The 13,491-nt window shown below is 46.5% G+C and overlaps 1 protein-coding gene across 1 annotated transcript in view; it reads left to right on the forward strand.

Moving 5' to 3' along the window:
• Positions 1-13,491, forward strand: part of PTPN11 (protein tyrosine phosphatase non-receptor type 11) — an 81,677-nt gene that overhangs the window by 7,576 nt on the left and 60,610 nt on the right. The window contains exon 2 of the mRNA XM_004709659.3: positions 8,069-8,191. Within this exon, the coding sequence (XP_004709716.3) occupies positions 8,069-8,191 (123 nt within the window). The remainder of the gene's footprint in view (positions 1-8,068; positions 8,192-13,491) is intronic.

Genomic DNA, 13,491 nt, shown 5'->3' on the forward strand with positions numbered 1-13,491 from the left:
GAATATGCTGAAATATTTGGTCCCTACGTCTGCATTTGTTACCTAAAAGCCATTCAGAACTGTAGACTTCCATTTACTGATCATGTGACCACACGAATTCGACAACACCATGCTCTAGCAAAAGCGATTTGACGTTTTAAGTCTCTTCTGTAGGTATACAAATGCAGGGTTGATGTCAGAGGCCCATTGTACTTTTGGAGAAGTTGTAAATAGCTGGAAGCCCTCTTTGAGTCCCTAGCACATTGGGGGTACAGGTCAGAACCCCAGATCCAGGTGGCTGTGATACGGTCTGTTTCTATTTTATTATTTTTAATTGCAGACCTTAAGTAACCATATTGAATGCAAAACTATGGTTACCAGAATGCCATATCTTTATCAACTCAACGGAGGTTGAGGTTTCCCTGGGCAAAAGCTCCTGGTCATTGGGAGTCAAAGACCAACCAGTATTTAATCCTTCTGATTGGAGCCGGGTGGTTTTTCTCTCAGGTATAAAAAAACCTCACTGTCATGGAGTCACTGCTAACTCAGAGTGACCCTATAGGACAGGGTAGATCTGCCCCTGTGGGTTTCCCAGACTGTTACTCTTTATGGGAGTAGAAAGCCCCATCTTCTGTGGAGCAGCTGGTGCTTTTGAGCGACTGACCTTGAAGTTAATAGCCTAACTTGTAACCCCTATGCCACTGTGTTAGTCTGGGGAGCCTAGAGAAACAAATCCATAGACACTCATATGTATATAAGAAAGCGGTTCATATACAAGTGTTGGGCAGCGATGGAGTGGTTGGCAGTTCAAAACCACCAGCTGGTCCCTATTTATTCCTATAAATAGTTAATGGTCTCAGAAACCCACAGGGGGGTGGGGGTGGGTCACCGAATGGGCATCGACCGATGGCAGTGAGTGAGATGTGGGACCTCTAATCTTCCTACTTCATTCTTTGTTTCCCTCCCTCCTCCTCACCTCCTGCCCCTCCCTCCCCATATGAAATCCATGAGCAAGCCTTGTTTTAAACAAAACCAAATCCATTGTATCTGGTTGATTCCAGACCCTATAATAGGGTTTCTGATTTTCAAGAAATCTTTCTCCCTAGGAGAGACCAGGGGCTAGTGGGGTTGAACCAACAACCTTGCAGTTAGCAGTCCACGGCTAACCAGGCCCCTAGAAAATCCTCTTAGCAACCTTCGAAATAGTGGCCCTGGTGGCACAAAGGTTAAAACACTCGGGTGCAAATGGAAAGTCCGGGGGTGGCTGCACGGGAGAAAAGACCTGGCCATCGAGTCCTCTAACTAGGAGGCCAAGGAAACCTTGTGGGGCAGTTCTGTTTTGTCACATGGGGCAACTGCTTGGAATAACCCAGTGGCACATGACAAGTATAAGACGCTCCTCACTCAGTGCCATCAAGTTGTTTCCAACTCATAGCGACCCTATAGGACAGGGTAGGACTGCCCCGGTGAGGTTTCGAGACTGACCGTTCACAGGAGTAGAAAGCCCCATCTTTCTCCTGAGAACTGCTGGTGGTTTCAAACTGTGGACCTTAGAATCGCAACCACATAACCAATCTGCTACCAGGGCCCTCAACAAATGCTCCTGGTAATAGATTGTTCATCTCTACCTGAGCTGTTACCACCTCAGTCCACGGCACCGTAGTCTCTTGCCTTGGGTTGTCACGGTCTCTTGTGCTGATCCATGCACTTATATCATTGCTCTCACACAGTCACCTCAAGGATTAGTTAGAACTCAAAGTCCGGTCAAACCCTCCAGTTCTGTTCTCCAGCCCATCCAAGAAAAGCTCCCGCTCTTACATCGATTGCCGAGCCCCTGGGTGATCTGGCCTTTCGTTACTTCCGCTCTTTGGCTCCCCCATCTTTCTTGTCTCCCTCTGTGGAGCAGCCACGCTGGCCTCCTGCATGCTTGGACCTGCCGATTACGGCTCCAGCTCTGTGCCCTTGATCTTGCTGCTTCCTCTCAGTTTGTTGTTGCCTCACTTCTTCCAGGTCTCTGGTCATAGGTTACCTTCTCCCAGAAGCCTTCCTCAGTCACCCTGTATAAATAGTATCTACCTCACTCCCTGTCCTCTGCCCCTGCTTCAGGCTTCTTTGCAGCATTTATCACCACCTGACAGCTGATTCACACGGGAGCTCCTTGCTGTGTCTCCTCCCACTATAGAGGGAGCTACGTGAGGAAGGGACTTTATTTTGTTCACCGATAGGCCCCAGTGCCCTGCCACCTTGCCAGTGAAAGGTGGTATGTGAGTCTGGGTAGAATAGAGAAACAAATTCATAGACACTCATATGTGTGTGAGAAAGAGCTTTATATACAAGAGCAATTGAGAAAACATCCCAGCCCAGTCCAGATCAAGTCCATAAGTTTGATATTAGCCCATTTGTCCGATACCAATCGATAAAGCTCTCTTCAGACTTATGAAACACATGCAGTGATCCCGAATGAAGGGAGATCACAGGTCAGTGGGTGCGAAGTCTTGTGGATCCAGTGGCGTTGTAAGCATCTCAGCGCTGGCAAGGGTCTCTACGTGGGTCCTCCAGCTCCAGAGGTATGGCTCTTCTCCACAGGGATGTCTTGAGAGCCAGTCTCCCGCCTCCAAGAAAGAATACCGGAATTCCCAGAATCCTCAGGAGAAGGCCATGCCCACACAGAGGCCTCATTGGCTATGATCTGATTGACAGGCCAGACTCCACCCCTTCACTCATAATCCTCAAATTGACACCAGATTGTGTAACTACCACAGGCTGTCTCTTTGTTTGTTGGGCAAATGAATTTAATAAGACCTTTTCAAAATTGTTTAGGGCCAATAGATACACAACAAAACATGCACCCTTGAGCTGGAGTTAAGTGGACAGTGTGCTGACCATGGTGATGACCATACATGCCTTCTCCCCATCTGTGCTCCTATGGTCTCCCCACTCTTCACTTAGATTCTGTGTCTTCTCAAGTGCTTGTCTGTGCTTTTGAGTTTAACCTGAACAGAACCTGTGAGGTCAGAACTAGCCATGTCTGCTGTGCATGAAGGATGCTGAAGCCAACAGAGGTAACCTAACTTGCCTAGGTCACAGCCAGTCCGTAGTACTGCCCAGGTGGCGATCCGAGAAGGAGCCCCTCCTCAGTCTACTATGTAGCTTCGTGCTACCATGAAGCCTATGATATTTATTACAGTTTATTTATTTATTTATTATGTGTTGATTATGGATATATACCAAGGCGGGGGTGGGGTACCAAAATAATCCGGATTTTGTTTTCAAAGCTATGTATTCAAGTTGTTTTTTTTTTTTACAAAACATCCGTATCACCTTTAAAGTCCTCTCCATCACACTTAATGCATTTGTCAAATGTGCGATTGCATTCTTGGAATCACTTTTTTCAAACTCATCTGTTTGGATGGCTGACAGCACCTCCCTCATTTTTTTTCTTCAACTCTTCTGCGTCATCAGATTGCTGCCCTTTCACGTCCCTCTTCATTTTCGGAAACAAAAAAGTCACACGGGGCAAGGTCTGGTGAGTAAGGTGCGTGGTCTAAGAGAGGCATGCTTGTTTTGTGCCCAAAACTGGTGCACTGAGATTGCTGCGTGAGCAGGTGTGTTGTCGTGGTGGCAGAACCAGTCCCCATCTGCCACAAATCAGGCCTTTTTGTTGTTGTTTTTTTCCCCAAGTCTTTCTTTTTTTTTTTAAAATCGTTTTATGAGTTGTGATACAACTCTTATCACAATCCATACATACATCAGTTGTGTAAAGCACATTTGTACATTCATTGACCTCATCATTCTCAAAACATTTCCTCTCCACTTAAGCCCCCGGCATTAGGTCCTCATTTTTTACAAATCAGGCCTTTTTGCTGCACACTGTTACCCAATCCTTTTTTTTTGGTCATTGTCACAATTCTTATTTTATTTATTTATTTTTATTAAAAAATACATTTATTTCATTTTTGCCCATTACTACCCAATCTTTTCAGAACCTCTAACTAGAAAGCTCAGTTAACAGTCTGACCTGGTGGAACAAACTCCAAATGCATTGTGAGTCAAGTTGACATTTTTGTCCATTTGGGAAGTTGATGGATGTCCACAACTAGGTTTGCCATCAATCGACATTTCAACTTTCTTGAGAGGAGAAAACCACTCAGACACTTGTTTTTCCCATAGCACCGCCCTTGTAAGCTGTGCTCAAAATCACAACAGTTTCTACAGCATTTTTCCCTGAGCAGGAAGCAAAATTCCACAGCTATACACTGTTCTCTTAAATCAGCCATCACAAAAAACGAGGTTTGAGGGAATCCAGGACAGATGACCCCTTCAGGACCAGTAGTGAGAGTGGTGATGCCTGGAGGGTGGAGGGATTGTGGAGTAGAAAGGGGGAACCGATTACAAGAATCTACGTATAGCCTCATCCCTGGGGGATGGACAGCAGAGAAGTGGGCGAGGGGAGGTGTCAGACAGTGTAACATATGACAAAATTTATGAATTATGAAGGGTTCATGAGGGGAGGGAGTGGGGAGGGAGGGGGAAAATGAGCCAATATTAAGGGCTCAAGTAGAAGGCAAATGTTTTGAGAATGATGATGGCAACAAATGTACAAATGTGCTCGACACAATGGATGTATGTATTGATTGTGATAAAAATTGTATGCCCCCCCCCCAAATGATTAAAAACAAAACAAAACGAAGTTTGAGCGAAACTGCTTTTACAAAAAAATTCACTATGACGAGAACCTTCCCAGGTGATGCCACTGGGTGCACGAACTCAGAGCAAGTTGCTCAATGCTCGCCTAGCTGGGAAAAGCTTACTACAAAGCCTCGCTCCGCCCAGCCCAATTACAGGAGTGGTGGTGGGTGGTGTGTGTGTGTGTGTGTGTGTGTCTCCGCCTTTTGATCAGGAGTTTTTTTATAGACTCGTTGATCTAAATGTTCAGTAATTGCAGTGATTGTAGTTGGGTAGCTAGTTCTGGTCTCTTGACAAAGGAGGTGGGTTATTCATGGGGGCCATTAGCTGCGCATTTCCTCATCTTATTGCTTTCCACATCCATAATGCGTGATTGAGGACCGAGCTCTCTCTCCACCTCCTTGTTAAATGCTTTAATTGGACCCATATTTGTTGAGCAGGCTCTGAAAGTTCATTGAGCTGTCTGTGTCCGCACGGTTCAGGAGTGACTTCTATTCCTGCTGCCATTTAAAGGTCCAGCATAATTTGGCTTTAGTAATTTCCCTGGCCATGAATCTTGGTGGCTTTTAGATGCCATCAAGGAAACCCTCCTGCCGGGAACCAGAGAGGATGCCTCTGAAGCCAGTGACACCCCCACCCCCAACACACACACAGTGGATTGTGTCACTTGTGTGTCTTTGTGAGCCTTCTCTTTGTAGCGATTTCAACATTGTAGGACAGCTACAAGAGTAGTACAAGGAATTTCTGATTCTTTTTTTAATCTCGATTTGTTCATTGGTGTCAGTTTAACCACATCTTCCTTGTCTCTGTCTCCCGGGCCCCTCCCCAGTCTCTTCCTCCCCGCCCTCTGCCTGCAGGGAGGTTGTTACTGGGTGCTGTTGAGTGGTCTTTGAAGTCAGAGACCCCCCATGGGACAGAGTAGAGCTGCCCCCTGGGGGTTCTGGACCCTCTTTGTGGAAGCCCATCACCAGGTCGTCTTCCCATAGCTCGGCGGGTGGGTTTGCGCTGCCAACTCTCTCCATTAGCAGCTGGGCCATTTGTGCCACGGGAGCTGCTCACGTGTGTGTAAATGCTTCAGCGCGTCACCCCTCAAGAAGCGGCATAACCATCGTGCATGCATCCAAATCAACACCTTTTAAATGGCTTCAGTAACGTCCTTTTTGGCCAAGGACAAAACAACAACAGACTGTCTTCCTTCCCTGGCACGGTCCTCCTGCCCTAGAATATAACCCAGGCTCACGCCTTGTGTGATTGACTCTATCTCACTAGTGGCCTCTCATCCTCACAGCTCCCTACCGCCTTCCTGTCTTGGGTTCGAATTTTTAAAGAGTACAGGGCAGTTACTTTGTAGAGAGGCTGAGTGTATCCGATGCGTCTCAGTGTTAGATTTAAGAATCATATTGATGCACAGTGGGCTGCAAGATGGGCTGCTAACCACAAAATCAGCAGTTCAAACCCACTTGCCTCTCCTCGGGTGAAAGATGAGGCTATCAGCCCCTGTCAAGTTTTACAGTATTGGAAATTCTTGGCAGTTCTACTCTGTCTTATAGGGTCGCTATGAGTTGGAATTGACTTAATAGCAGTGAGTTTTTGTTATCTCAGAAAGGACACCTTTCTCAGCACATTAGGTTAAGAGGCACAAGATGTCAATTTTAACCCATTGGTGGTGGTTTTAACTTTTATCACATGGTCTAAATGTTATCTGTCAAATGTCTCTAGTGTAGAGTTCATTGTTTCTTTACTTATTAATGTGGAATTAATAGGCATTCTGTGGGGGAGATGCTTTCCACCAATGTACACATCCTGTCCCTAGTTTTAGAACCCATTGATGAGTTTTGCCTAACTATCGCTATGATAAGGAGCCCTGGTTGTGTAGTGGTTATGTGTTCCACTGCAATCAGCAAGGTCTGCAGTTCAGAACCACCAGCCGCTCTGTGGAAGAAAGTTCTACACTGTCCTGTGGAGTCGCTAGGAGTTGGCATTGTGCAGTGAGTGGGTTTTATTTATATATATGATGGTTGCCAAGCGTGATGTTCAAATTACATCTCTTTTTTTTACATTTCATTGTTTGTTATTCTACTACAAGGCGCTTTCCTCCTTTCCCTGTGTATTTTAAAATTAACTTAAAATTCAATATCTGCATGGATTTAGGCATCTGTTTTCCTCAAAAGGTTGCATACTACAACCTGCTACTCAGGGTTTATTTTGAGGTTCAAATGACTCCACTTTGGGCCACTGGCAGCCCTGAAAGCCAGTTTCTGTGCCCTTCTGACACATTCTCGGGATTACGGAACCGGCTCTTGCTCTGGCTCAGGAAGATGTTCCAAGCCCATCTTCTTTTATCATCCCAGGCCTGGGAGCAGTCATTCCCCAGGGAGCTCAGGTTCTGTCAATGAAGAATGGCCTTTAGAAACTTAGGTAAAGGCTGTTAGGTGTGCTGGTGACTGGGCAGCATTGTGCCACATCCTTTTAGAAGACAGCTAGTAAGTGTGAATGTGTGCGTGTGAGAGAGTGCGTGTGCACGCATCAGTGTGTACACATGTTTATGCGCACCCACACATTTTCATGGATAATTTCTATACGAGTCGTTCGATGACATATTGGGTTCCTTCTTTAAAAGGCGTGACCATTCTCATGAGTTCTATTCTGGTTGTTCTGTGTCCATTCGTATGTGAACATATACACATAAACATTTGTGTACATAGAGGAGCTCTGGTGGCCTGGTGGTTATGCGTTGGGCTGTGCTAACTGCAGGTCAGCAGTTTGAAACCACCAAGCCATTCCTTGGGAGAAAGACGAGGCTCTCTACTCCCGTAAAGAGTTACAGTCTCACAAATTCACAGGGGCAGGTCTCCCCTGCCCTAGAGCATCGCTGTGAGTTGGCATGAAATCGATGGCAGTGAGTTTTGAGTATCTGTACACATATTTAACTCTTTATGTCTGAAAAAACGGTAGTTCATCCTATTATCTCCAAAGGCCTACCTGACTTCGCAGGGTTTGTGCTGGGCCTCTTCCTCTCTGTGTTTTCTTCCGTAAGATTTGCTTTTATCTATACATGGTTGAATTCTTTTCTTATTTGTTCAGCCCCACTCCATCTCTTCAGCCTCCTGACTCCAAGAACTGCCTCTTTGGGCCTGGCCCCACTAAGTGCACTGGTCTAACAGCCCAGCCCGTGCCCCTGCCCGCCATGCCCCCAGCCCTGTGCTGGCATGCTGAGCCGCAGGCCTCTTCTCTGGAGAAGGTGGCAGAGGGTGGCAACCAAGGGGTAGAGTGGGGCAGGCCAGGGAAGACCTTGATTTGCATTTTCTCAGCTGCTTCCAGGCATGTTGGCAGTGATGGCCTGGGAGAGGGTGGTGACAGAGGCCTTTGGCTTTCATTCATCTCTGTCTTTCTGTCTTTCTAGGTGGTTTCACCCAAATATCACCGGTGTGGAGGCAGAAAACCTACTGCTGACAAGAGGCGTGGATGGCAGTTTTTTGGCGAGGCCCAGTAAGAGTAACCCTGGAGACTTCACACTTTCCGTTCGGTAAGTTGGAAGTTGGAGAGAGAACCTTGTGAGTGTCTGCCAGGTGGAAAATGGTGCAGTCGCCCAGGTACAAGCCTGTCCTCAGGGGACGTTTGAAGGCCCTTCTGCTATGCTGCTAAGAGGCCATTCCCCAAGCACCGGCCACAGATAGGACTTGATTCAGCCCACTGTCAGGAGAGTGGCCTGGGAGGAAGCTTAGGAGAAGGGGCATATGATGGTGGTGTGTGTGTGTGTGTGGGTCATTTTTCTCCCCACGAGACCCCACTGAGGATGAGGTGGAACAGGTCTTAGGCATTCTTTTTTTATTTTAAGCCATTTTGACATGTACTCTGTGTGATACAATCCAATGGTTGAAATATCTTACAAAGAGGTGCCACAGTCGTGACACCTTCCTGTCAGGATCACTGAAGACAAAGCAGGTGCATAAGCAAATGTGGTAAAGAAAGCTGACGGTGCCTGGCAATTAAAAATGCAGCATCTTGGGTCTTACAGGCTTGAAGTTAAACAAACGGCCATCTAGCAGGGAAACAACAAAGGCCCACATGGAAGAAGCACACCAGCCTGTGTGATCACTAGGTGTCCATGGGATCAGGTATCAGAAGATCAAAAACAAGCAATTATATCATTGTGAAGGAGAAGGGTCGGAGGGGAGACCCAAAGCTTATCTGTAGACAATTGGACATCCCCTTACAGAAGGGTCACAAGGAGGAAATGAGCCAGTCAGGGTGTAGTGTAGCACCGATGAAACATACATCTTTTCTCTAGTTCTTTAATGCTTCCCCCCTCCACCACCACCACTATCATGACCCAGTTCTACCTCTCAAATCCTGCTAGACTGGAGTATGTATATTGGTACAGATGAGAGCTTTAGACACGCCGAAGCCAGGACCGATACACCCCTCAGAAGCAATAATGGGAATATTGACACCTTGAGGGGAGAAGGGGGAGAAAGGGGGAATTGAAAGCAATTGTGGATGTGTAACTGTTCCCTCCCCCCCGGGGGTGGGGCAAACAACAGAAATGTGGGTGAAGGGATACAGCAGATGATGGAAGATATGAAAAATAATAATTTATCAAGAGTTTATGAGGGTGGGATAGGGGAGGGAGGGAGAAAAGAGCTGATACTAAGGGCTCAAGTAGAAAGATAATGTTTTGAAAATGACGATGGCAGCACATGTACAAGTTTGCTTGATATACTTGATTTATGGATTGTTGTAATATCTGTAAGAGCCTCTGATAAAATGATTTTTAAAGAAAAGTATACAGTCATCATTACAATCCATTTCTGACCATTTGCTTCATTCTTGTATCCATTGTTCTTGGGTCTCTGTTGCCACCCCACCGCCCCTGTTGTAAACCCTTATGGTTTCATCTAGTTATCCTTTCTTCTGGTGACTGTCTCTGGATTAACTCATCCAGGACTTCATACACAGAAAGCCAAACCAAACAAACACACTCGTCAGTGACCACAAAACACAACACAGATAGACGAAAGCAGAAAATAACACACTAGCACAAGTTGAAATGGGTCGGGAGGGAAAACAGATGGCAAGATGTGAGATTTCAAGCTAACTTGTCTGCTGTCATCCATTTCCAATGAGGCGTGCTTTAAAAAGATCGCAGGATACAAAAGAGGAGCTGATACCAAGGGCTCAAGTAGAAAGAAAATGTTTTGAAAAGGCAACATATGTACAAAGGCCCTTGATACAATGGATGCATGGGTTGTTAGAAGAGCCGTCAGAGCCCCCAATAAAATGGTTTATTAAAACAAACAAGAAAATCACCTTTTCCCCCTTCTGGGGTGAAGGAGCAGCCAGCAGTGTGGGCTGCCGGTCAGCAGTTTCCCCTCCCCGTCAGGTGGTTCAGTGATGTGGGCCCTGCCCTTCTCCTTATTTCCCATCGTGTGGCGGTTCCGGTTCCCTGCCCTCACATCCTTTCCCACCTTTGTTGGAAAGCCATTGTTGACTGTCAGGTCACCTGTAGGTGATCCTTACAGGGAGCCACAGTCCTGACTGACCCCTCTGCGAGTTAGCTACAAGGGGTCCTGAGGCTTAGTGTCAGGTCAAGGCTGGAAGACGATTTCAGGGCAGGAGTCTCGGGGAGTCCTTCAGCCTCAATTAGTCTAGTAACTGTGTGTTTTGGGTTGTTTTCCCTCCTGGGAGTTTGAGGTTCCATATTTTTCTCCCATCCTGTTGGGGTCCATCTTCTGGGCCCCTAATCTCTTCCATCCATGTTTTTGAGCCTGCCAGTGTTAGATCCTGGGTCTGCTCCTCCGGTACCGGTGCCCCGTGCGTGGTTCTTGGTTGGTTTGTGTGGAGGTAAATGTATACTTATCAAAGCATTGGGCAGTTTCGATAGTGGGCACCTGTGATATCAGTTAGGGTCGTCAGGGTGTTCAACTGCTCGCCTTTTTCATCCCCAAACAAACAGCATCCGTTTGTTTCTTGGGGGGGGAAATATGTTTTGAATGTTTTCTTCGTCTCCCTTTTCTTTGTTTGAAGACGGCAACCATTACTGCAGGAGGAAGTTGTGGTCCCCTTTGTTCCCATGCCCGATCCCATTCCCCTCCCGCCGTCACCAGAGGAAACCACCGCGGAGCGCTTGGCATACGTCCTTCCTGAGCCCCGCTGATGCCTGTTCACACGTTTGCATGCTCACAAACGCTCTGAATGCCTTGTGGTGTTCTCATGTCGCGCTCAGCCTGCTAGTGGCTGTGCTAAGTTTATGAGTTCTGTCTTCCTCTTTTTGATGGCTCGAAGGTGCACACACAGCGTGAACGGACTTCACTCTGCCCGGGCTCCTGGTGGTGGGCATCGGGTGGCTTGCCCCTGCTTTTTACATTTTCCACAGTGGTTACATTAACCGCACAGTAGTGAATTGCTTGGCTGCTAGTTAAAAGGTTGGCAGTTTGAAAACACCAACCATGTCTAGGGAGAAAGATAGAGCAGTCTGCGTCTGGGAAGACGGCGGCCTTGGGAGCCTGGGGGATGGAGGATGGGGTAGAGGTGGGGCAGTTCTCTACCCATAAGGTGGGCTAGGAGCTGAAGTCGACTCAATGGCAGTAAGTTAGGTTGCTTTTGGTTTAGGGCAGTGGCTATTACATTATCTGTCACTGTATGTGTGTGGGAGTTTTTCTGGAAAGTTTGCCTTTTATACCCTTACTCTGAGCTGCTTTCTGAATGCACTTCTGTTTCCGTTCTTTTAAGTCGAGCGAAAAGTAAAGCAGCACGTTCTTGAGAGGCTTCATTGAGACTCTCTGGAGATTCGAGGGTTCCCTTTTTGGCTTGGATCAATTTCTTTAAGGAGCGTCTCCTTGGCTTTTACTTCCCTTTTGCTATAAGGAGCTCCGGTGGCATGGTGGGTTATGTGTGGGGGCTACACGTTACATCCTGGTCATTGCTAACCACAAGGTCAGCAGTTCAAAAACCACCTACTGCTTTGCAGGAGAAAGATGAGGCTTTCTGCTCCCATCAAAATTGACAGCCTCAGAAACCCACAGGGGCAGTTCTACTCTGTCCTATAGGGTTGCTGTGAGTAGGAATCAACTTGCTGGCAGTGTTTGTTTGTGTGTGTGTGTGTGTGTGTGTGTGTTTTCTCTAAGAAATAAGTGGAGTTCTTCTCTAGCCTAATGTGTGTCATTTGAGCTATAAACATTTGAATGGGTATTACATGGTAGTCACAGGACCAGGTTGATGATAGCAAACATTCTCGAATACTTCCCATACACCAAGCTGTTGTGCTAAATAACATTGTAAACTTACTTTGTTGGGTGTTTCGGTGAAGGTTCCCACAGCAGTTGTAGGCCCCTATTCAGTAATTTCTACACAAATTCACTGATGGTAATTACACTCTTTGTGATGTCTGGGCATTGCCACGATTCCTGTTCTAATCGTTCCATCTTCATGAATCTTGTTTCCCCGCACCTTATATGCTTTGTTTGACAGTCATTGCTCTCTTGGTCTCAGAGGTGACTTGTGGGTGGGGGTGAAAAGGGAGCACAGTGCTGAAGGGTGGTGGCAGCAGCGGGACTGATTTTCTTTTTCTTTTTCTTTTTTAACATTTTATTAGGGGCTCATACAACTGTTATCCCAATCCATACACACGTCAATTGTGTAAAGCGCATTTGTACATAGTTTCTCAAAACATTTTCTCTCCATTTAAACCCCCGACATTAGGTCCTCCAGGACTGATTTTTTTATCCCATTTGGTGTTTCGCTACAAGGTGACCTCCAGGTTTGAAGAGCGTCTCGGGTAGCAGTCTTAGAGAGTCCCCAATCTCAACCAGTCCAGCCAGACGGCTTTTCTTTCCCATTGTTTTTTGTTAAAGGAATTTGAGATCGTCGACCTTTTCTTTCAGTTCTATCCAGATCCGTCTCTCGTGGCCCTGATCAGAACAGGCAGCAGTGCTACCATCCGGTTCTTCTGGTCTTGGGGTTCGTGAGGCCATGGCTCATGTAGACTATTTGTCCTGTACTTTCATTTCCTCGTTGAGTCTTTTGCTCTGGGAGATAGAGACCCAGAGTTGGATCTACACATTATGTGGTTGTGTTCCCACAGACCTGAGTGAAGGACTCTTCTAACTATCTTAATCAGAGGTGAGGAAGCCCGAGGCACCGAGATTAAGTGACCTGTCCAAGTTCTCATCAGTGGCCAGTCAGCAGCTGAGGTCCGACAACTTCAAAACCTGTGGGGCTTTGTTGTTGGTGCAGTTTTGTTGTGTTTTTCTTTTCCCCCAACTTCGTATTCTGAAAAGTGTCAGGTCTATAGAAAATTGAAAGATGAAGGTCAACCCTGGGTTCCCTTCTCCGACCGCTGGACCTAGTGCCCTGCTTGCTCTTCCTCGTTACACGTGTCTGTGTGTGCCCAGATAACAGTGTCTCACAAAGCTTGTGCAAATAGGGTGCAGATACTACCTTCATTTGTACCCCAACACACGCACATATCTCCTCTGCATAAGGAGCATTCTCTGTGGAACCAGGGTATCATTACTAGCTGCAAGACGTTCTATACTCGCACCAGCAGTGTGCAGCGACACTGTTGTGTCTGTACAGTTTTCCCATGGCTTTGCCAGTGGACGGTGTTGTCAAACCTTCTCGCTAATCTGATGGGTCAGAAATGGTATCACAGGGAAATTGAATTTGCATTCCTCTCGTCACTAAAGCTGACCAGCTTCCCCTAAGTTTTAAAGGCCATTTATTTATGTTGTGGCCAATGCTTTTTTAAAAATCATTTTATTAGGGGCTCATACAACTCATCACATTCCATACATACAGCAATTATGTAAAGCGCATTTGTACATT

The sequence above is a fragment of the Echinops telfairi genome, unplaced genomic scaffold (assembly GCF_000313985.2).
Source record: "Echinops telfairi isolate 266 unplaced genomic scaffold, ASM31398v2 ScPeMD7_7412;HRSCAF=8450, whole genome shotgun sequence".
Taxonomy (NCBI): domain Eukaryota; kingdom Metazoa; phylum Chordata; class Mammalia; order Afrosoricida; family Tenrecidae; genus Echinops; species Echinops telfairi.